The sequence below is a fragment of the Triticum dicoccoides genome, chromosome 6A (assembly GCF_002162155.2).
Source record: "Triticum dicoccoides isolate Atlit2015 ecotype Zavitan chromosome 6A, WEW_v2.0, whole genome shotgun sequence".
Lineage (NCBI taxonomy): Eukaryota > Viridiplantae > Streptophyta > Magnoliopsida > Poales > Poaceae > Triticum > Triticum dicoccoides.
Window position 1 is genome coordinate 561145712 of NC_041390.1, and position 23198 is coordinate 561168909.

Below are 23198 nucleotides of genomic sequence, written 5' to 3' on the forward strand. Positions count from 1 at the left end.
CCAAAGCTGAGTTGCCCATATAATTTCCAGGAGCATCACGACAGACTGCAACAACAGATCCTCTTGCAAGCGATCATGAAATTCATGCATCAACGTGGATCTCAGCAAACCCGGGCGGGGCGCGCTTTAGGTCTAACTGTTACAACTTTGGGTACAACTAGAGCCTTACTCAACTTCGTCGACAGTACCTCGAGCATGCTGATCAGTAGAGGACATGTTTGATTACCTGCATCCCCAACCAGGCCCGAGATGTGTTTTGGCCCGCTTGTTTAGCTAAGCTGCATCCCGACCCTCCCGTTAAAGGAATTGCATCTTGACCCACATGAACCCCAAAGCACCTCACAGTCATGTCTGATAGAAACGTCCGAATCAACAGTTTTCACTCAATTCACTCGTCTTGTGAAGGCAGGGGAACGCGGCGCCGAGTTCGTGTGAGCAGCAAGATGTTGTGAGCTCGCACGTGTCCCAAAAAATTGGCGGGCGTAACCCAGTCACCTCCCGCCGACTGCCTCCACTTATTTAGCTCCCTTTAGGTCACCATCCAAACCCGTGCAATCACCCCCCTTTGAGCTCTCTGTGACCAGGTTGCTTCTTCACCAACAAGCATTTAAGCGATGACATCTCCCTGACTAGTTGTGGTTGGTGGCGGCGATCCTTCTTTCCCCTCTTCTCCAAGTTGTTTCCTGCCTCCTCCCTGCTACTCTGATGGTTGTAATTAACATCACTCCTATTCGTTTAGTTGTTGTCCTAATGCAACTTGCATTTTTTAGGCAACCAAACAAACATAAACAACATGGCCTATAACCTATATTAGCTCAAACAGGGCCTACTGGGTCACTGATGTAAGCAAGAAAAATATGTGCAGATAACCAAACATGCCCAGTGAGTACTACAAAAGGTGAAAGAATTCCCGTAATCACATACAGGAGGTCATATTGCCTAAAAAACATACAGGAGGTCATATACCTAGCTTTTAGCGATTCATAAGGGCACATACAATTGTGCTATCTTTAGAAGTGTCACATAGGATAAATGTTGAGGCGAAAGACAAAGAAGTCAGAATAAAAGACAACTTTTCTTATATAAGAGACGAACTTTAAAAAAAATCAAATATACTTCATTTCTCAGATAATAGCTAGATCATTTAAAAGGGGATGAGAAAAAAGTCAGGGAACATAGAGTCCTAGAAACCAGAATTTTTCTCACTACAAAGGTTCTTTGCTAACTCATTGGCTACTTCATTTGCTTTTCGGAGGCAGTGAGTGTATAAAACCTTTGCGAAGTCCAGGGCTTGCTCCTTATATTCAAGCACAATAGCCACATCAGAGCCCACATGATCTTCTGCGTGTTGCACTGCCTCCACTTCAAAGTTGATGTCTGATTCTATCAAGGTATTGCTCCCGATTCGTCCTTCTAGATATTCCCGATTCGTCCTTCTAGATATAGCCCGTTTAAGAGACGATCTCCTAGAAACAATACTATAATCACATATCTAGGGATATCTAGTTACCAGATATGACACTAAAAGATATCTCATCGTATACCATTTTTTGCTGCCACTTATACATTACGTGGCGACCTTATGATAAGACAGTCTTACCAAGGCAAGACCAACATCGATCAAACATGCACGCCTCCTTTCATTGACAAGCAACGAGCTTTGACAAAAGAAAAAAAAGAGCGGCAAGCAAAATGCATATTTTTTTTCTATTTCATCGTTTTCTACTTTTGTTTATATTTCAAAATTTAATTAATTTATCTTTAGCTCACATAATATTTATCAATGTTATGTAAAAACTTTGTTTGCGCTTTTTTTAAATCTTTGTACCATTCAAAATAATATCCGTGACATCTATAGATGTTCAGACATTTAATTATTTTTTGCATGACATTGTTTTAAAAATGTTTATGAAATCATATAAAAATCATGTAATTTAAAAAAAATGTTGATACGTTTACAAGTATGTTTTGTTTCATTTAAAACGAATGTGCCTGAATTGTAAAAAAATGTTCATAACATACAAAAAATGTTTGTGACATTTTAGAAAAATGTTCAATTTGTATACTGAAAATATTCAACGCGTGTTAAAAAAGTTAGCATGTATTTTTTAAAAAAAAAAAGAAAAGAAAAAAGTAGTCCGTCCCAAAGTTATTTTTCTTGAGGCGAGAGCAAATTTCATCTCAGGGATGTATGGCATCAGGATGAGACAGAAGGTCAATCCGCCTTCTAGTGGGCCGTAATGAGACAGGCAAGTCAGGCAGTCATTCCACAATAGGCTCGATGTATCCAAAAGTTCGACCCAAAGTGATTTTCATACTTTTCCCAAACCATTTCTTGGTGTTTTCACCAAGTGGCGCGCACCGCCAAAATGCTGCATTTACGCCACTTGCCGCAACTAGGAGTTTTTTTCCTCATAGATTCGTTTATTCAAAACATTTTATCTTTTAAACCATGCGTTCAAATCCGGAACTATTTTTATCATTGGATTTCTCGCGTTGGGCTTCAAAACTACATCTCATGTTAATAGGTTTCGACGAACCTTTTTTCTCATGGAAAAAAACTAAAAGAAAAAACCGGAGCCGGTAGCATATTTTTTCCTACATTTTCCCCTTTCCGAGAGGCACAACTACGCCTCTCGCGGAAGCAAATCTGCGCCTCTTGCGGAAGCAAAAAAACATATTTTCCCTTTGCGAGAGGTACAACTGTGTCTCTCGGGGAAGAAAATACGTGCCTCCACGAGAAGCAAATATATGCCTCTCACGAAAGCAAAATAATAATAAATTTTTTCCTTTTCTGAGAAGCACAACTCTGCGTCCATGAGAAGCAAATATGTGCCTCTCATTGAAAATAATAATAATAGAAAACATGTTTTTTTCCTTTTCTGTGCCTCTCAGGAAAGCAAACATGTGCCTCCACGAGAAGCAAATATGTTCTCCAAAAGTAAAATAAAACACATTTTTTCAATTTCCGATGCCTCTCGCAGAAGTAAATTTGTGCTTTTTCGCGCATTTTTTCCCCATTTTTTCATCAAAAACCTAGGGAAAACCAGGCAGAAACTGAAAATTCCCCGAAAACAACCCATCTAAAACCTAAAAACGCGTACATAAAAATAAAGCCCCGCAAGGGGTAACCATTGATTAGTTGCTCCGGGACACCCGTCCTACGCAAATGGGTCGTCCCATCTTATATCGCTAGTATGGCTGTAATGGCACCATAACATAATTTGTGGCACACTTCAGGTTTTATGAAGCTTCTAGAAGCTTTTGAACTGATTTTTTCTTTCTTATGCCATTTGTCGTTTTATGTTTGCGTTTTTTTTCCTTTTTCATTTTCCCTTGTTTTTATTTTTCTCCTTTCTAAATTAGAGATTTTTTTAAATTGGTGAACCTTTTGAATTGGTGAATATTATTCAAATGCGGGGTTTTTCAAATATATCAAAAAATGCCTAATTATTTTAAAAATCAGAATTTTTTTATTCTTTATATTTTTAAAATTAAGATCATTTTTCTGAAATTTGTGAACTTTTTTCAAGTCCATACACTTTCTCTAATTAATGAACAATTTTCAAATTTATGGCCTTTTTCCAAATTAGTGAACATTTTTGAATTCATGAACCTTTTCAAATTCACTTTTTACTTGTATTTTTCCAATTTCACATTTTTTAAAAATCCCCGATCATTTTCCAATTTTGTTATATATTTTTTTCAAAATTAAGTTTCCTTGTGGCCCGCTTTAGGCGCGTGTGAGCGCCAATTGTGTTTAGACCAGGAAACTTGAGTTTTGTAGTCTAGCATCTACAGAGTCGAGACTGGACTAGATATCGAATGGACACATTACAACGAGAATTCAACCAAGAGTTGCAAAGCTCCAGACTTCTCCAGTGTACACGCTACAAACACGTCCGTAAAACGCCAAAACTTCAAACGGGTGCACCATAGCTCACTCTCACACACCCCACGCCCTCCCAACCACACGATTTTCCCCCCGTCGAAAATCGATCCAGAGCTAAAAAAACCAAGGATTTTCCTCCTCGCCTCCCTTCTTCTTCCAGCCCAAGCAAGCAGGCAAAACCCCAGAGAAAAAGCCCAGCAGCAGGGAGAGCCTAGCCGCATCCATCGATCGAATCGAGCCGAGCTACCACGCACGCACGCACGCCGCCACGTCTGCCTTGTGCGGCCCTGCCCCCTCCCCCAATCCACCCCACCACAGGCAGAAGCAAACCCCAGCCAGAGCCGACGGCAAGCTGGACACCCACGCCATGGAGCGGGTGGCGCTGCTCCGCACCTCCGGCCGCCGCCTCCTCCAGCGCTGCGGCAGGCCCAGGCCCCTCGTGCCCGCCGCCTCCTCCTCCGCGCCGCGTCGCCGGTTGACCTCCTCCTCGTCGGCGGCGTCGTCCTGCTCCTCCTCGTCGCGCGGCGGCTCGTCCTGCCTCCTGGCCGCGGCCGCGCCGCTGCACCTGCACGCCGCGGGGCGGTACTGGCCGCTCACCGCGCCCGGCTTCGCGAGGCGCCTCTCCGTCCCCGCCGTCTCCACCTCGCCCTCCCCTGTGCCCAGTGGTGAGCTTTTGCCCCAACCCGTCTATCTGCTTATGGACTGTTTTACCTGCAGTTTCCATGTCTCTAGTAGCGTCTAGGTTGCATTGCGTTGAGTCTCGGATCTCTGCATCTGTATGCTGCTCTGCTCGTTTATTTGTTATGGGATAGCTGGAGATACACTGCTTGTTATTCAAGTAACCTCTGTTGGGAATATGATAAAAAGTTGTAGCTCGAGAATGAATGTGCCAGCGCATGACCTTTTTTCATTATTCCGTAAGCAGACACCGATGATGTCCATGAGTATGCGGCAAAGCTAGGCTTCGAAAAGGTATCTGAACAAGTCATAGACGAGTGCAAATCAGCTGCTGTTCTCTACAAGCACAAGAAGACAGGCGCAGAAGTGATGTCCGTGGCAAACGATGATGAGAATAAAGTGTTCGGCATTGTATTCCGTACCCCTCCGTAAGTGCATCTAGTCCTTGCCTCGTGGTGTCATTGATGTTATATTATCACGCAAAAAGCAAAGCAGGGAAACTTATTCACAGATAGGAAAGATGTAAACAGCATAACATTGCATGCAAGCTGTTATGTGGTTTCTGAATAAGTTTCCTTTATTACCAGGAAAAATTCGACTGGCATACCTCACATTCTTGAGCATAGTGTTCTCTGTGGATCAAGAAAGTACCCTTTGAAAGAGCCATTTGTTGAGCTCTTAAAGGGTAGTCTGCATACTTTCCTGAATGCGTTCACCTATCCGGATCGGACGTGTTATCCAGTTGCATCAACAAACACCAAGGTGACACCTATTCTATTAGTCACTGATTTGCTCCAGCCATTTATTCAGCACCACCTTTTGTAGCATTATCATAATTTCTGTTGTTGTTTTGCAGGATTTCTATAACTTGGTTGATGTATACCTTGATGCTGTATTTTTCCCTAAGTGTGTTGAGGACTTCCAAACATTTCAACAGGAAGGTTGGCATTATGAGCTTAACAGCCCCGAAGAAGAGATATCCTACAAAGGTTTGATTACTCAGGCTATTTTAGCGAAGCAAATACATTCGGATGTGAGCTAGGTCTGCTCATTCCTCAAAAGTCCCTGAATGCAATGCTTTAACATTTGACTGTAGGTGTTGTCTTCAACGAGATGAAAGGAGTCTACTCTCAACCTGATAACATAATGGGCCGTGTGTCTCAACAGGTTAGCGATTTGTTCGATTCTGTTTTTCAGTCTGTGACTTCTATTCAGTAGGAGAGTTTGCTTATGTGTTACTTTTATCATCCTTGGAATGATACTGCGTTAGAATCACCGTGCTGTTTATTCTAATGTGTTCAGAATCTTTTCAACACATTTATTCCAATGATTGTTTCACCGTATAGTTGATCGGATTTGGTCAATCCCTGTATAGTTTTATCAGTTAGGACTAAATTCAGGCTTTGCTGCTTGACAAACTGCACGCCTTTTTTATGAGGAGCTGCTTATCTAAGAACTGACATGCGGGTCCAGGCTGTTGCATTTCCACCTGCATTCATTCTGCTTTTCTGATTGCTGTTGCAGTTCCACCTGTACATTAGCAAGTTGTAGTTTCAACTGTCTCTAGTCTATACTTCTGTAGTTGATGCTTCCTTGTTTATTAGTTTGTGTTAATAGTCCCAGTGGTGAATATCCCTTTGCGCTGTTCTCATCAGATCCCAGTTCTTTTTGCCAGTTTCTCATATCATTATTTTAGATGCAGTTGCTACAAGAGTACCTAACATATTTGAGCTTTCTACAGGCACTTTCTCCTGATAACACGTATGGTGTGGATAGTGGTGGGGACCCAAATGATATCCCAAAGCTTACTTTCGAAGAATTCAAGGTTTCCTCGGTTCTAATTTTCTATTTTCATGAAATGATACTTAGTTTGTCATTTTGCTCCTCTAGAAAACTATAAGTTTCAGTGATTTTTTTACTGGAAAGTAAAAGAGGAATGCTTCTAGGACCATCGAGTCCATTTTTCTATAGTAGTGCACCAATAAGCTAACATTGGTTAATTATTTTCTTCAAATTTTGAATCCCAACCTTTTGATGTCATATGTTCAGGAGTTCCACAGTAAGTTTTACCATCCGAGCAATGCTAGGATCTGGTTCTACGGTGATGATGACACAAAAGAGCGACTACAAATTCTAAGTGGTAATGTGTCCATATAGTAGTTAGTCGTGCTTATTTACAGGGTTGTTTTTTGAGCCTTTGGCTGTATTTTCTTTTTCTTTTTTTGACACCATTGTTTTTTTTCTTGTCTTGCCTCCCTTCTGTAGAATACCTTGACCTGTTTGAAGCCAGCCCTGCTCGTAATGAATCAAAGGTTATGCCTCAGAAACTTTTCAAAGAGCCAGTGAGGATTGCAGAGAAGTATCCTGCTGGCCAAGAAGGTGATTTGAAAAAGAAATATATGGTTTGCACCAACTGGCTGTTGTCAGAGGAGCCACTGGACGTAGAGACAGAGCTTGCACTTGGTTTCCTGGATCACCTGTTGCTGGGCACTCCCGCTTCACCACTTAGAAGAATTCTTCTTGAAAGTGGTTTAGGAGAGGCTATTGTGGGAGGTGGTGTTGAGGATGAGCTTCTTCAACCCCAATTCAGTATAGGCTTGAAAGGTGTATCTGAGGATAACATTGAGAAAGTTGAAGAGCTGGTTATGCAAATTTTGAAGAATTTGGCAGAGGAGGGATTTGCACCAGAAGCAGTGGAAGCATCTATGAACACGATCGAATTCTCTCTCAGGGAGAATAACACGGGATCATTTCCTCGAGGGTTGTCATTAATGCTTCGTTCAATGGTATGAAATTCGTGATATGTAAAAAAAGAAACAGACACATATGTTTGGGCATATTAATATTTTCTTCAACTTCACAACAATTGCAGGGAAAATGGATATATGATATGGACCCTTTCGAGCCTCTGAAATATGAACAGCCATTGCAGCAACTCAAAGCACGCATTTCAGAGAAGGGATCCAAAGCAGTATTCTCCCCGCTCATCGAAAAATATATTTTAAACAATGTGCATCGTGTCACAGTTGAAATGCAGGTCTATAGAGAACCTTCCACCTAAGAGTTCTGTATGAAATGAGCCTTTTGTTGTTACCTCTAACAATAATTTGTTGTGCAGCCTGATCCAGAGAAAGCTTCACGTGATGAAGCCGCTGAGAAAGAAATTTTAAAACAAGTAAAGTCTAGCATGACTCAGGAGGATCTTGCCGAGTTGGCACGTGCTACAAAGGAGCTGAAGGACAAACAAGAGACTCCAGATCCTCCAGAAGCTCTGAAAGCTGTTCCTAGCCTGTCGCTACAAGATATCCCTAAAAAGCCTATTCATGTACCAATAGAGGTAATTTTTTGACTCACAATATCCTTACATCGGCTGAAAGTACTAGGCTAGGTTGGCTAAAAATTATCGGTCAAGTTGTGCTATAGTAAATATGAATTCTACTTCAATATGAAGTCGGACCGTATCAGTTCTTAGTTTTCCAAATCCTGATTGGGAAAGAAACCAGAGGCCTGCTCACATAGGTCAAAGTTCAGTGAAAATTTTCTGTCTCTGCATTACTTAGCAAGGTGCTTTGTTCTTTAGCTACTGATTTGGGTGATATGATGTTTCCCCCTCAAATAATCTAGCATTTGGAAGAGTTAAGATTACTGTTCAGAACTTGATTGCACTGTAATATATGTAACTACTAGTAGTGGCTGATAGAGTTGATATGTGGTGACACGGTGATGTGGTCTGTCAGCCTCCTTCCTCCTCTCCCAAACCTTGCTTGCAGAAAAATGGAAATTTGACTCTGTGTTGACACAAAATGTCCTTTGTTCAGCCTAGGTAACTTCCATAAACAATAATTTGTCACCACAGCAAAAGCTAACTAGAGACTAGCAAATAGCCTCCTTACCATACATGCTCATTGATTGCCTAACTGAACAAGACAACCGATGTTACAGATTCTGTCCTGTAAATAGGTCAGAAGCTACATGTTCTGCCATTTGTAGGCCAAAGTTCAAAGTTATCAATCTAAGATTCTAAATCTTTCAGGATTATACTCAATTTCTATATCCTAGAATTCAATCTGGAGTTCAGCCGAACTAGGCATTAGTATATAGAGAAGTTCCTTTCAAAAAGTAGAGAGGATGGTTTGACGATGTTGGATGCATGAACTATTTATTAGGAGGTTGCGTTACCATTTTGTTTCCCGAGGAGGCCTGTTTCTACCATCTCTTTACTTTATTGCTTTATCAGTTGAAATAGTATAATCTTCATTTCTAGAATTGTGTATTTAGGTGGGGGAGATAAACGGTGTCAAGGTCTTGCAACATGATCTCTTCACCAATGATGTAGTTTACTCCGAAGTTGTATTTGATATGGGTTCTATGAAGAAAGAACATCTACAACTGTTGCCTTTGTTCTGGTGAGATCCCCGAAGTCCGATCAATACATTATTTCTATTTACCATGAAATGCTGAATATATTTTGCTGTTCTCTCTGAAAATATACTACGTGGTATTTCAACTAATTGGATGTTCATTCTAGCCAATCCTTACTGGAGATGGGCACGAAAGACATGGACTTCGTGCAGCTTAATCAGTTGATTGGGAGAAAAACTGGAGGCATATCAGTTTACCCATTAACATCTTCAATAAAGGGAACAGATGATCCTCTTACTCGTATTGTCGTTCGGGGAAAAGCAATGTCAACGCGAGTAGAAGATTTGTTTCACCTGGTATGTTTATGATCTTTGTCTGTGTAGATCATACTACCAAAGGCAATGACAGGGTGGAGGACATGCTTAATCTGTTTAATGCTCATCCCAGTTACTGATCTTACATCTGCATCATGAAAATAAATCCTTGTTCTGTTCTTGCAGATGAACTGTCTTCTTCAAGATGTTCAGTTCACAGAACAACAGAGGTTCAAGCAGTTTGTTTCCCAAAGTAAAGCAAGAATGGAGGTACAAAACTAGTATATTTGTGATTCATATTACTATATGCATGCATGCATTTTGTTGTCTAATGATTTCTCGGACACAGAATCGATTGAGGGGTAGTGGCCACGGTATAGCAGCTGCCAGAATGGATGCCAAGTTAAATGCAGCTGGATGGATTTCAGAACAAATGGGTGGTGTTAGGTAAGATTCTTTATGTTATATACACTCCATTTGCAGATTGTTAAGTCAGCTGGTTATTGAAATGATTATGGCCTTGTGAGCATACTTACATGACTACATGTAGTGTACCATAGCTTGCGCTTTTGATACTCAGTCTTGGTTGCTTAATATTAATATGCTTCATTGTGGTCTTAGCAACCCACCATTAGCTATTATTTTGATCCACATGGCATTCTGTTTTTGATTTCACATGTTGATTTATTTGTTGCCATTGCCAGTTATCTTGAGTATTTACGAGACCTGGAGACGAGGATTGATCAAGATTGGGACAGAATATCTGCATCACTCGAGGAAATGAGGAAGTCTCTATTTTCTAAGGAAGGTTGCTTGATAAACATAACCAGCGACTCAAAAAATCTTGAAAAATCTGGTCAACATATTGCCAAATTTCTTGATGCACTGCCAAGTGCCCCATCCCTGGGAAGTGATCCATGGCTCTCTCGACTGCCTTCTGTTAATGAAGCCATTGTTATCCCTACACAGGTAAGGATAATTTGTCTGGTTCTCTGACATTAGCTTTGAGCAGCTATTGGAAGATGATTATTCCCTCTTTGACATACTGAATGATCCTCAATTTATCTGTTGCCTGAAGGTTAATTATGTTGGAAAAGCTGGAAACCTATACCAAAGTGGATACCAGCTTAATGGAAGTGCCTATGTCATATCCAAGCACATAAGCAACACATGGTTATGGGACCGCGTTCGAGTTAGTGGTGGCGCATATGGAGGGTTTTGTGAATTTGACACTCATTCAGGTACTTTGATCTTATACCTGTTCTTGCCCCACTTACATTCATGCCAATAGTTAAGTACCTTACACACTCTGTGCTGGCTCTACATTATCGTAAATATTTTGTCTCCTTTTGGCTTTTGCAGGGGTCTTTTCCTATTTGTCATACCGTGATCCGAACTTGCTGAAAACACTAGATGTCTATGATGGGACTGCAAAGTTCCTCAGAGAACTAGAGGTAGATGATGATGCTCTCACAAAAGCTATTATTGGAACCATAGGGGATGTTGATTCCTACCAGCTACCAGATGCTAAAGGTTACAGCAGGTACATAATCATCCTCTCTATTTTGCATAGTGCACAATAACCAACCCCCATTCGATGATGTGGATATGGGCTTATGAAAACCAGTGGCTTATTGCTGGTCCATATTGCTTGAAATTGTGCCCACAAAGATTCTTTTATAAGAATATCGGTGTTGATACCCAACCTAGAACATTTGTTATGCATGTCCTTACGTATTGATTGTTCTTTGTTGGAGATAACCCACCCTTTCTTAGTATTGTTTGCAACCAAGTTAAATCTTGACTTGGATCATGGTTGCAAACACATACATAAACAAGACAAAAATATGCATGCATATAATATCATAGGCCATGAAGGAATACATAGAGTAATAAATTGGATTTTGCTGTTTTCAGTCTGATGCGGTATTTGTTGGGAATCACTGAGGAGGAACGCCAGCAAAGGCGCGAAGAGATACTCGCAACCAGGTAGATATTTCTATGGTCTAAATTGCACATTCCTTGAGCACACTTTACAGAATCGTCCCAGGTATACGTATTTGTGCAAAATCTCTTATCATGTTGTTTCTTGTGTGGCAGCGTGAAGGATTTCAAGGAGTTTGCCGATGCTGTCGAAATGATCAATGACAATGGGGTTGTGGTGGCCGTAGCATCGCCTGACGACGTCGAGGCAGCAAACAAAGAGAAGTCGTTATTTTCAGACATCAAAAAGTGCCTGTGAGGCCTCTCCATTCCCACCCAGGCAGGGTTCAGTCGGGGGCCTGCGCCGAGCAGAGGTTCTTCAGCGTTTTGCTTCACTGATGAAGAATGGTCTGGCGCTGTAACATGAGTTTGCGTGGCGAGAGCACTGATCACCTTGTCTGTAGCCCGGTTACGGTTGTTTATTTTTCGCGCCCATTTTTAGGGGAAATAATTAGTTGAGGGTGTTGAGCGAAGCACAATAGTTAAACAGAGTTCCATTGCTGCCTTTCCCCCTCTGCAATCAGTGCTCAAACAAGCCGGTTGTACACCAAGTTGCTGATAGGAGATTAAGAGCTGATGAGAACCTGCTCAAAATTTAGCTGAATATTCTGTAACTTGTTATACCAAAGATATAAATGTTTTCGCAGCTGGGTTGATCAAGGTCCTTTCTGAACATAAATCCCTGGAAATGCTAGGGATCACACTACTTTCTCTAGAAATGCTAGGGATCACACTACTCTCTAGGAACCGCTAGGGAACACTACTGATCCTTATCAGACCTTCTCGACCGTAAGATTAGAAGCATCACAGTTGTTGGATGAGTACGGTGGGTCCTATGCACCTCTCGTGGGCCTTTTCTAAAACTGAGCGCTAATTAAGTGGGATTGCTATTAACAACCGACCGATTTAACATCTCCTTATGCTCAAAAAAAAAAGAGATTTAACATCTCCTGATTTCTGCAAGAATTGAGGGCTCCTTTAATTCAAAGGAATTCTTTAGGATTTTTGAAGGATTGAAATTCTTAAGAATTTTTCCTATGTCGGCCCTTTGATTCATAGGATTGGATTTCATAGAAATTTATCTTATGAAATCTTTTGTACTACATTTCATAGGAAATCTAACATCAACTCCAACCTTTTTTTATAATTTCTTTATTTTTCATGTGGCATCAAAACTCTTTGCTAATCCTATAGGATTCAAGTTGACATGCCACTGCAGTCCTATACTTTTTCTATTCCTACATTTTCAAAATCCTGTGAATCAAAGAGGCCCTGAATTGTAAAATTCCTGCCTCCGAAGACAGCCATCAAGGCAATAATAAACTTACAAAAGCGTCTGATCATTTATCTTATCTTCACTAGTATAACTCTCCAGGCAGCTATGGTTTACTATAGCGCTAATAATTACTTCTCCCAGTTAGTGACAACAATGATCGAATTTGAGGAAACAAGTTACATGTGTGACATACAACAGGGAACGAATTCGAGGAGAAACCAATCCTGCTGAGACGAACAGGCGAGTAGTACATATCGTCTCATTTCCTGCCGCTCTGCTGCTGAGCCTGGTGCTGCTGCCTGTGCAGCTGCGCGGACGCGATGGCCAGCATCGACCTCACCTTGGCGACCGCCGCGGCGTTCTCCGGCGGGCAGCTGGCCAGCGCCGCCCGCAGCGACCGCACGGCCGCGTCCGGCCGCCCGGCCCCGAGCGCCGCGCACGCCGCGCGGTACGCCTCGTCCGCGACCCGCGCGTCGTGGCAGGCGGCGGCAGGGGGAGGAGGCGCCCGCGCCGCGGGCGACGCCTCCTCCTCCTTCTCTCCCTTGCCGCGCGGAGGCCGCGAGGAGGTGGAGGCGGGGGCGGGGTCGAGGAGGGCGCAGGCGCGGGCGTACTCCGTGGAGGCGATGGCGGCGTCGATCTGGGACATGAGGGACTCGGGATTCGAAGGGAAGCTCCGGATCGCGTCGAACGGGCTCCAGCCCCGCCGCCCGCCGCCGGCGCTGCCCGACATGTCTGCAGCCGCGGTGCGGATTGGAATTGATGGGTAGTGGTAGTGGCGACTAGCGAGGAGGAAGAGGGATGAGGGGGGAGGTAGGTAGCTCGAGTCTAAAAAATAGTACTGCGTTATGGTGCCTGATGTGTGGCCAAGCCTAAAAAATACGTACAAAACATTCTAATAAACATAATAAAATTATATTCCCTCCGTCCCAAAATTCTTGTCATTTGTCTAGATACGGATGTATCTAATACTAAAATATACTCTCTTTTTTCCGAGAAGAAGATTATTTGATGTCCATGAACCAACCATTGACACTACCGCCACCAGCGCGGGCCGCTGACGTGTTATTGTTGTCCTTTCCCTATCAGAGTCGACCGTGGCAGATCTAGATTAGGACATTAGGCACGAGGCCCAAATCCTTCACATACTGTAGCAGGATCCGTCCATGAGAGTTGGCCTGCCATTATTGATGACAACCGGGAAATCACAGTGCACGTGTGCTAACAACCATTGCAGCCGAAGTTGTCACCGTTGAACCCTTGAATCAATCTAAAGCGTATAACATCAGATCTTGTCATCGCGCACACATGACAAAAACCCTAGCCTTATTGCTCCAAGGAGGCAGCAATAATCTACGACGAAGCTCCATTGACTCCGTCCCGAAAGACGAACTCAAGAAGGATCGAAGCCCATGAGACCAACTCAAAAGTGAATCGTTGACATTCGCCCGAGCGCTCTTCCTGCAAGGACTAAAATCTCCTAATCTAGACTACTAGCCAAAACAATAGCATCAGTACTCTCCTTCCGACCACCGCGGCCACAAAATGACAAATAAAGGAGAGGCGAATCCTAGGCTCGTTGATGAAGCTTAGAGGGGACAAGGTCTTTGCCCTAGCCACCACTGTCGTGACGGGAAAGGAAAACGAGTTTCGAACTATTGTATGTCTAAAAAATAATAATCTGACTAGGCTGAGCTGGGCCACTTTTATTTAATGAATATGTCAAAAATGTCAAGAAAAAGAAAAAGAAATAAAATGAATGTAGTCTCATGTAAATGAAAATCATCCGTTTGTTTAAATCTCATTTGAAATGTATGAGAACGGGTTAGACGTGGACAAATACAGTGTTGAAGATAAGCTAAGTTGCTCAAAGAAAATATCTACATTAGTGTAAAAAAAATGCCTTACGGATTGACACTTGTGCCCATCTCTCCCGTGCCGCTCCTGCGAGCGGCCCGGGCGGATCCCTAATCCCCGCCGCCGCCACCCCCCACCTCCCCTCCCCTCCCTCGCCGCTGCCAGCGGACGCCGTCGGGCAAAGCCCGTGCGTGCTTCGGCGGCGGTGGGGCCCCCCCTTCCCTCGAGGCTCTCCGGCGGTGCGGGACGCCTTCCTCTTGGGGTCAGGCAAATCGGCGGCGGCGCGCGTCTGGCCTGTGTCAGCGTGGTCTGATGGTGCTGGCTGGAGCGGGGCGGTGCTCCGGGATGGCGCGGCCTGGCGTGGTCCGGCCGGATCTGGCGGCCACGGATGGCGACGCTCGGAGGTTGGAGCTGGGCGCTGCTCGGGGGATGCGGCGCGCGGCGGCGGCCAGCGGTCGGTCCTACGGGAGCTGGCGGTGCAGGGACCGGTGGTGCCGCGGCGACTCGCCCCCGGCGGTGGTTGGCTAGGGGCGGGTCGGTGGTGCAGGCTGGCGGCGCGGGTCCGGGGATCTCGGCCCGGATCTGGTGTGCGTCGGTGCTGGCAGGCGTCCTTGGGGTGCTCACGGCAGGGAGTGCGGCAGTTGTCCCCGAAGCTTTACGTGGGGCGTAGCAGGATGGAGGATGCTGGTGGTACACCGACACTGGCGGTGGTGGCGGTGCGAGCGCAGCCATGGCGGCGGCGGCGCTGCGAGGCCTGGCCAGGAAGGGTCTTGGCGGGCGGGCGTTCGGCTGCTGCCGTGTGAGGCGTGCGGCGATGCCTCGGCGGTGTGGGTGCCGGAGTGTGGTCGGAGGTGCAGGTCAGATCCATTCTGGTGGCAGTCCCCTGGCGCGGGTGAAGGCCACCGTGGCGGATCTCGCTGTGCACCGCTCGGTGGTTGCTGCGGTTCCTAGTCGAGGTTGAAGGTGATGGCTTTAGTCGTGTTCCCTCAGCAGTGAGGGGGGCTTCGATGGCAAGTTGCTGCGGTGACGGCGGTGTGAGGCATCTGATCGGGACTGGCCGGGATCTTGGAGACGTAAATCAGTAAGAGACATCGTAGATCACAACATATCTAATAAAGTACGATTACGACGTTCGAACACACCATTACGCTGTAGTGTTCCAGGTGGCGTGAATTGCGAAATTATTCCACATTGTTTCAAATGAAGGCCAAACTCGCAACTCAAATATTCGCCTCCGCGATCAGATCGTAGAGACTTTATTTTCTTATTACGATGAGTCTTAACTTCACTCTGAAATTCTTTGAACTTTTCAAACGTTTCAGACTTGTGTTTCATTAAGTAGATATACTCATATCTGCTCAAATCATCTGTGAAGGTCAGAAAATAACGATACCTGCCGCGAGCCTCAACACTCATCGGACCGCATACATCGGTATGTATTATTTCCAATAAGTTAGTGGCTCGCTCCATTGTTCCGGAGAACGGAGTCTTAGTCATCTTGCCCATGAGGCATGGTTCGCAAGCATCAAATGATTCATAATCAAGTGATTCCAAAAGTCCATTCGCATGGAGTTTCTTCATGCGCTTTACACCAATATGACCTAAACGGCAGTGCCACAAGTATGTTGCACTATCATTATTAACTTTGCATTTTTTGGCATTAATATTATGAATATGTGTATCATTGCGATCGAGATTCAATAAACCATTTATATTAAGTGTATGATCATAGAAGGTTTTATTCATGTAAACAGAACAACAATTTTTCTTTGACCTAAATGAATAACCGTATTGAAATAAACATGATCCAATCATATTCATGTTGAAAGTGCGTTAAGTCGACTAGAGGGGGGGTGAATAGGCGGTTTTTATAAATTCTTCACTAAGGAATTTCAGGGTGAGGAAATTCTTAAGCGAAGAACTACTTACAGCGGAATGAGTACTCAGATGCAGACATGACATAACATAAGCATGGACATCATGATGAATTGAAAACAAAACACAGAGTATAGAAAGCGTAAGCACAGGATAAAACAGAACGAAGACAAATAGACTGAAGAAATTAAACTGTGGAAATAGAGAATGTCTTCAGTCAAAGTCTTCAAACAGATATGAACAGGTACACAACACAGTAATGAAGAAATAAAAGGGTTGAGGACATAGAACGAGTAATCTTGGTGAAGACAATGGTTTGGTAGACCAGTTCCAACTGCTGTGACAGTTGTACGTCTGGTTAGAGCAGCTAGGTATTTAAGTCTGAGAACACACAGTCCCGGACACATAGTCCTCACCGTATTCTCCTTGAACTAAGGTCACACAGACCTTGTCCAATGACTCGTGGTAAGTCTTCAGGTGACTTCCAAACCTTCACATACTCGGTCACTCGGTGATCCACAATTCCTCTTGGATGCTTTAGACCATGACGCCTAACCGTCTAGAGGATGCACAGTCCTCAAAGGTAACAAGCATCGGTTCCACACATGAACAATCTCTTCGGTGATGCTCAATCACCTTGGGTTTGTAGGTGTTTGGTTTGGGGTTTTGGGTTCATCCTCACTTGATGATTTTCGCTCAAAGTCCTTGGAGGATGGAATGCTCTCAATGACAAGTATATGTTTCTCGCGGAGCAGCCAACCATCTAGTGGTTGTAGGGGGCGGCTATTTATAGCCTAGGGAGCAGCCCGACATGATAAGACATAAATGCCATTCAATGATATGACCGTTAGGTGGGTAGATATTTTTGGGACAGCTGGCGCATAGCACAGCAACGATCGGAAATTTGACTATCAAATTCCTTAGGGCTATCATGTTCGTCACTTGTAGGCAATCTATGTTGGGGAACGTAGCAATAATTCAAAATTTTCCTACGTGTCACCAAGATCAATCTAGGAGATACTAGCAACAAGAGAGAGGGAGTGCATCTTCATACCCTTGAAGATCGCTAAGCGGAAGCGTTCAAGAGAACGGGGTTGATAGAGTCGTACTCATCGTGATCCAAATCACCGATGATCCTAGCGCCGAACGGACGACACCTCCGCGTTCAACACATGTATGGAACGGAGACGTCTCCCGCGCCTTGATCCAGCAAGGAGGAGGGAGAGGTTGAGGAAGAGAGCTCCAACAGCAGCACGACGACGTGGTGGTGATGGAGTGGCAGTTCTCCGGCAGGGCTTCGCCAAGCTCATGCGGAGGAGGAGAGGTGTTGGGAAGGGGAGGGGCTGCGCCTTGGATGTGATGGTGCAGCCCTCCCCTTGCCCCTCTATTTATAGGGGAAGGGGGAAGGGGGCCGTCCCCCTCTAGATGAGATCTAGAGGGGAAGGGGGCGGCCAAGGGGGAGGGGGCTTGCCCCCCAAGCCAAGGGGGGCGCCCCCTTTAGGGTTCCCCCAACCCTAGGCGCATGGGCCCTTGGGGGGTTGGCGCCCCAGCCCACTTGGGGCTGGTTCCCTTCCCCTTACAGCCCATAAGGCCCTCCGGGAGAGGTGGACCCTCCCGGTGGACCCCCGGAACCCCTCCGGTGGCCCCGGTACAATACCAATATGCCCCGAACCTTTCCGTTGACCGTATGACAACTTCCCACATATAAATCTTCACCTCCGGACCATTCCGGAACTCCTCGTGATGTCCGGGATCTCATCCGGGACTCCGAACAACATTCGGTAATCACATACAAGTCTTCCTAATAACCCTAGCGTCATCGAACCTTAAGTGTGTAGACCCTACGGGTTCGGGAACCATGCAGACATGACCGAGACAACTCTCCGGCCAATAACCAACAGCGGGATCTGGATACCCATGTTGGCTCCCACATGTTCCACGATGATCTCATCGGATGAACCACGATGTCGAGGATTCAAGCAACCCCGTATACAATTCCCTTTGTCAATCGGTACGTTACTTGCCCGAGATTCGATCGTCGGTATCCCAATACCTCGTTCAATCTCGTTACCGGCAAGTCACTTTACTCATTCCATAACACATCATCCTGTGACTAACCCTTAGTCACATTGAGCTCATTACGATGATGTCTTACCGAGTGGGCCCAGTGATACCTCTCCGTCATACGGAGTGACAAATCCTAGTCTCGATTCGTGCCAACCCAACAGACACTTTCGGAGATACCCGTAGTGCACCTTTATAGTCACCCAGTTACGTTGTGACGTTTGGCACACCCAAAGTATTCCTACAGTATCCGGGAGTTGCACAATCTCATGGTCTAAGGAAAAGATACTTGACACTAGAAAAGCTTTAGCATATGAAGTACACGATCTTGCGCTATGCTTAGGATTGTATCTTGTCCATCACATCATTCTCCTAATGATGTGATCCCATTATCAATGACATCCAATGTCCATGGTCAGGAAACCATGACCATCTAGTGATCAACGAGCTAGTCAACTAGAGGCTTACTAGGGACATGTTGTGGTCTATGTATTCACACATGTATTACGGTTTCCGGTTAATACAATTATATCATGAATAATAGACAATTATCATGAACAAGGAAATACAATAATAACCATTTTATTATTGCCTCTAGGGCATATTTCCAACAGTCTCCCACTTGCACTAGAATCAATAATCTAGTTCACATCACTATGTGATTGTAATGAATCCAACACCCATAGGGTTTGTTCATATCTTGCTTGTGAGAGAGGTTTATTAGTCAATGGGTCTGAACCTTTCAGATCCATGTGTGCTTGCAAATCTCTATGTCATCTTGTAGATGCAGCTACCACGCGCTACTTTGAGCTATTCCAAATAACTGCTCTACTATACAAATCCGGTTTACTACCCAGAGTCATCCGGATTAGTGTCAAAGTTTGTATCGACGTAACCCTTTACGAAGAACTCTTTTACCACCTCCATAATCAAGAAAATTCCTTAGTCCACTAGTTACTAAGGATAAGTTCGACCGCTGTCATACGATCCATTCCTGGATCACTCTTGTACCCCTTGACTAACTCATGGCAAGGCACACTTCAGGTGCAGTACACAGCATAGCATACTATAGAGCCTACGTCTAAAGCATAGGGGATGACCTTCGTCCTTTCTCTCTCTTCTGCCGTGGTCAGGTCTTGAGTCTTACTCAATACTCACACCTTGTAACACAGCCAAGAACTCCTTCTTTGCTGATCTATTTTGAACTCCTTCAAAATCTTGTCACGGTATGTATTCATTTGAAAGTACTATTAAGCGTTTTTGATCTATTCTTATAGATCTTGATGCTCAATGTTCAAGTAGCTTAATCCAGGTTTTCCATTGAAAAACACTTTTCAAATAACCCTGCATGCTTTCCAGAAATTCTACATCATTTCTGATCAACAATATGTTAACAACATATACTCATCAAAAATTCTATAGTGCTCCCTCTCACTTCTTTGGAAATACAAGTTTCTCATAAACTTTGTATAAACCCAAAATCTTTGATCATCTCATCAAAGCGTACATTCCAATTCTGAGATGCTTACTCCAGTCCTTAGAAGGATTGCTGGAGCTTTGCATACTTGTTAGCATCTTTCAGGATTGACAAAACCTTCTGGTTGTATCACATACAACCTTTCCTCAAGAAAATCGTCGAGGAAACAATGTTTTGACATCCTATCTGCAAGATTTCATAAATAATGCAGTAACTGCTAACATAATTCCAACAGACTCTTGGCATCGCTACGAGTGAAAAAGTCTCATCGTAGTCAACTCCTTGAACTTGTCGGGAAACATCTTAATGACAGGTCGAGCTTTCTTAATGGTGACACTTACCATCATTGTCCGTCTTCCTTTTAAAATCCATCTGCACCTAACAGCCTTACGACCATCAAGTAGTTCTTTCAAAGTCTATACTTTGTTTTATACATGGATCCTCTCTCGGATTTTATGCCCTCGAGCCATTCGTCGGAATCCGGGCCCACCATCGCTTCTCCATAGCTCGTAGGTTCATTGTTGTCTAGAAACATGACTTCCAAGACAGGATTACGTACCACTCTGAAGTAGTACACATCCTTGTCGACCTATGAGGTTTGGTAGTGACTTGATCTGAAGTTTCATGATCACTATCATAAACTTCCACTTCAATTGGTGTAGGTGACACAGGAACAACTTCTTGTGCCCTGCTACACACTAGTTGAAGTGACGGTTCAGTAACCTCATCAAGTCTCCACCATCCTCCCACTCAATTCTTTCGAGAGAAACTTTTCCTCGAGAAAGGACCCGTTTCTAGAAACAATCACTTTTGCTTCCGGATCTGAAATAGGAGGTATACCCAACTATTTTTGGGTATTCTATGAAGATGCATTTATCCGCTTTGGGTTCGAGCTTATCAGCCTGAAACTTTTTCACATAAGCATCGCAGCCCCAAACTTTTAAGAAATGACAGCTTAGGTTTATCTAAACCATAGTTCATATGGTGTCATCTCAACGGAATTGTGTGGTGCCCTATTTAAAGTGAATGCGGTTGTCTCTAATGCCTAACCCATAAACGATAGTGGTAATTTGATAAGAGACATCATGGTATGCACCATATCCAATAGGGTGCAGTTATGATGTTCGGACACACCATCACACTATGGTGGTCCAGGCGGTATTAGTTGTGAAACAATTTCCACAATGTCTTAATTGTGTACCAAACTTGTAACTCAGATATTCATCTCTATGATCATATCATAGACATTTTATCATCTTGTCACGACAATCTTCAACTTCACTCTGAAATTACTTGAACCTTTCAAAAATTCTGACTTGTGTTTCATCAAGTAAATATACCCAGCATCTACTCAAATCATCTGTGAAGTAAGAACATAACAATATCCACTGCGCGCCTCAACACTCATTGGACTGTACACATCAAAATGTATTACTTCCAACAAGTTGCTTTCTTGTTCCATCTTACTGAAAACGAGGTCTTTCAGTCATCTTGCCCATGTGGTATGATTTGCATGTCTCAAGTGATTCAAAATCAAGTGAGTCCAAACGATCCATCTGTATGGAGTTTCTTCATGCATGTCTACCAATAGACATGGTTCACATGTCTCATTCTTTTCAAAAACGAGTGAGTCCAAAGATCCATCAACATGGAGCTTCTTCATGCGTTTTATACCAACATGACTCAAATGGCAGTGCCACAAGTATGTGGTACTATCATTACTATCTTATATCTTTTGGCATAAACATGTGTATCACTACGATCGAGATTCAATTAACCATTCATTTTAGGTGTAAGACCATTGAAGGTATTATTCAAATAAACAGAGTAACCATTATTCTCCTTAAATGAATAACCATATGGCGATAAACATAATCCAATCATGTCTATGCTCAACGCAAACACCAAATAACAATTATTTCAGTTTAACACCAATCCCGATGGTAGAGGGAGCGTGCGATGTTTGATCACATCAACCTTGGAAACACTTCCATAATATCATCATCTCACCTTTAGCTAGTCTCCGCAACCTTTTGTTTCGAGTTGCTAACACTTAGCAACCGAATCGGAATTTATTACCCTGGTGCTACTAGGAGTACTAGTAAAGTACACAATAATATAACGTATATTCAAAATACTTCTGTCGACCTTGCCAGCCTTCTCATCTACCAAGTATCTAGGGTAGTTCTGCTTCAGTGACCGTTCCCCTCATTACAGAAGCACTTAGTCTCGGGTTTGGGTTCAACCTTGGGTTTCTTCACTAGAGCAGCAACTGATTTGCCGTTTCATGAAGTATCCCTTCTTTCCCTTGCCCTTCTTGAAACTAGTGGTTTAACCATCAACAATTGATCCTCCTACTCGATTTCTACTTTCGCGGTGTCAAACATCGCTAGTTGCTCAAGGATCATCATGTCTATCCCTGATATGTTATAGTTCATCACTAAGCTCTAATAGCTCGGTGGCAGTGACTATGGAGAACCATCACTATCTCATCTGGAAGATTAACTCCCACTCGATTCAAGCGATTGTTGTACTCAGACAATCTGAGCACATGCTCAACGATTGAGCTTTTCTCCCTTAGTTTGCAGGATTCAGAAACTTGTCAGAGGTCTCACACCTCTTGATGTGGGCACTAGTCTGAAATCCCAATTTCAGTCTTTGGAACATCTCATATGTTCTGCGACATTTCAAAAAAACGTCTTTGGTGCCACAATTCTAAACCGTTAGCATTACGCACTGAACTATCACGTAGTCATCAAAACGTATATGTCAGATGTTTCCCAACATCTACAGACGACGCTCGAGGTTCAGCACACTGAGCGGTGCATTAAGGACATAATCCTTCTGTGAAGCAATGAGGACAATCCTCAGTTTACGGACCCAGCCCGCATAATTGCTGTCGGTGTTCTGGGAACGGGGGTCCCCAGACTTGCCTACCCGCGGCCTGCGGCGTGGCTCGAAAGGGGGCCCAGCGCGGCCCATCTTCACCAACACCAACCCAAGACCCTCGCGAGGGGCCAAGCCTCGCGGGGCGGACGACGCGGAGCTTCCTCAGGCGCGGCCTCGTCAGGCTGGCTCACGCGGAGAAATCAAGGCGGGGTACCTCATGAGGTGCCCGTGACGCAAGCCATGACGACCGGGGGCACCAGGCGGGTGCCAGCCCGCGCAATGTCCTCCCTACCTCTTTGGTGCAAAGGGGGCAAGCGCAGCCGCGGAGTACCGAGGCATCAGGCAAAGGTTGCCATTTCGGTGCAACGAGACCAAGACCAGGAGGACTACGAGACGGAGGTCACCGTGGAGCCCAAGACGGCGTCATCACCAGAGCTTTGCGCAGGCGAAGACTACTTTTGTCAGGGTAGCTAATACTAGCTGTCCCCCTTCAAATTAGCCCGCCATTGTTGGCTCCCTTCCCGCTCGATATTT

At 44.3% G+C, this 23198-nt stretch overlaps 2 protein-coding genes across 2 annotated transcripts; one reads left to right on the plus strand and one right to left on the minus strand.

Annotated features, from left to right (window-relative positions):
- Positions 1-4064: 4064 nt before the first annotated feature.
- On the plus strand, positions 4065-11889 carry LOC119317917 (presequence protease 1, chloroplastic/mitochondrial-like). Its single transcript, XM_037592418.1, has 19 exons — positions 4065-4557; positions 4818-4998; positions 5158-5332; positions 5427-5559; positions 5667-5737; positions 6312-6395; positions 6620-6710; positions 6836-7356; positions 7443-7607; positions 7689-7907; positions 8849-8976; positions 9099-9288; positions 9433-9516; positions 9596-9693; positions 9951-10215; positions 10325-10487; positions 10609-10789; positions 11164-11235; positions 11347-11889. The coding sequence occupies exons 1-19, from the start codon at positions 4260-4262 to the stop codon at positions 11486-11488; spliced, it is 3261 nt and encodes a 1086-aa protein (XP_037448315.1). The 5' UTR covers positions 4065-4259; the 3' UTR covers positions 11489-11889.
- Positions 11890-12486: 597 nt separating this feature from the next.
- Positions 12487-13323, minus strand: LOC119314200. The gene has a single exon (XM_037588968.1). It carries the CDS (start codon positions 13233-13235, stop codon positions 12765-12767), a length of 471 nt encoding a protein of 156 aa, XP_037444865.1. The 5' UTR covers positions 13236-13323; the 3' UTR covers positions 12487-12764.
- Between the last annotated feature and the right edge of the window lie 9875 nt (positions 13324-23198).

Excerpts from the sequence above, each read along its gene's own strand:
- LOC119317917 (XM_037592418.1), top strand. The coding sequence starts at position 4,260 with ATGGAGCGGGTGGCGCTGCTCCGCACCTCCGGCCGCCGCCTCCTCCAG. Across the intron at positions 4,999-5,157 it reads ATTGTATTCCGTACCCCTCC|GAAAAATTCGACTGGCATAC; the intron begins GTAAGTGCATCT and ends CTTTATTACCAG. Across the intron at positions 5,333-5,426 it reads TTGCATCAACAAACACCAAG|GATTTCTATAACTTGGTTGA; the intron begins GTGACACCTATT and ends GTTGTTTTGCAG.
- LOC119314200 (XM_037588968.1), bottom strand. The coding sequence starts at position 13,235 with ATGTCGGGCAGCGCCGGCGGCGGGCGGCGGGGCTGGAGCCCGTTCGAC.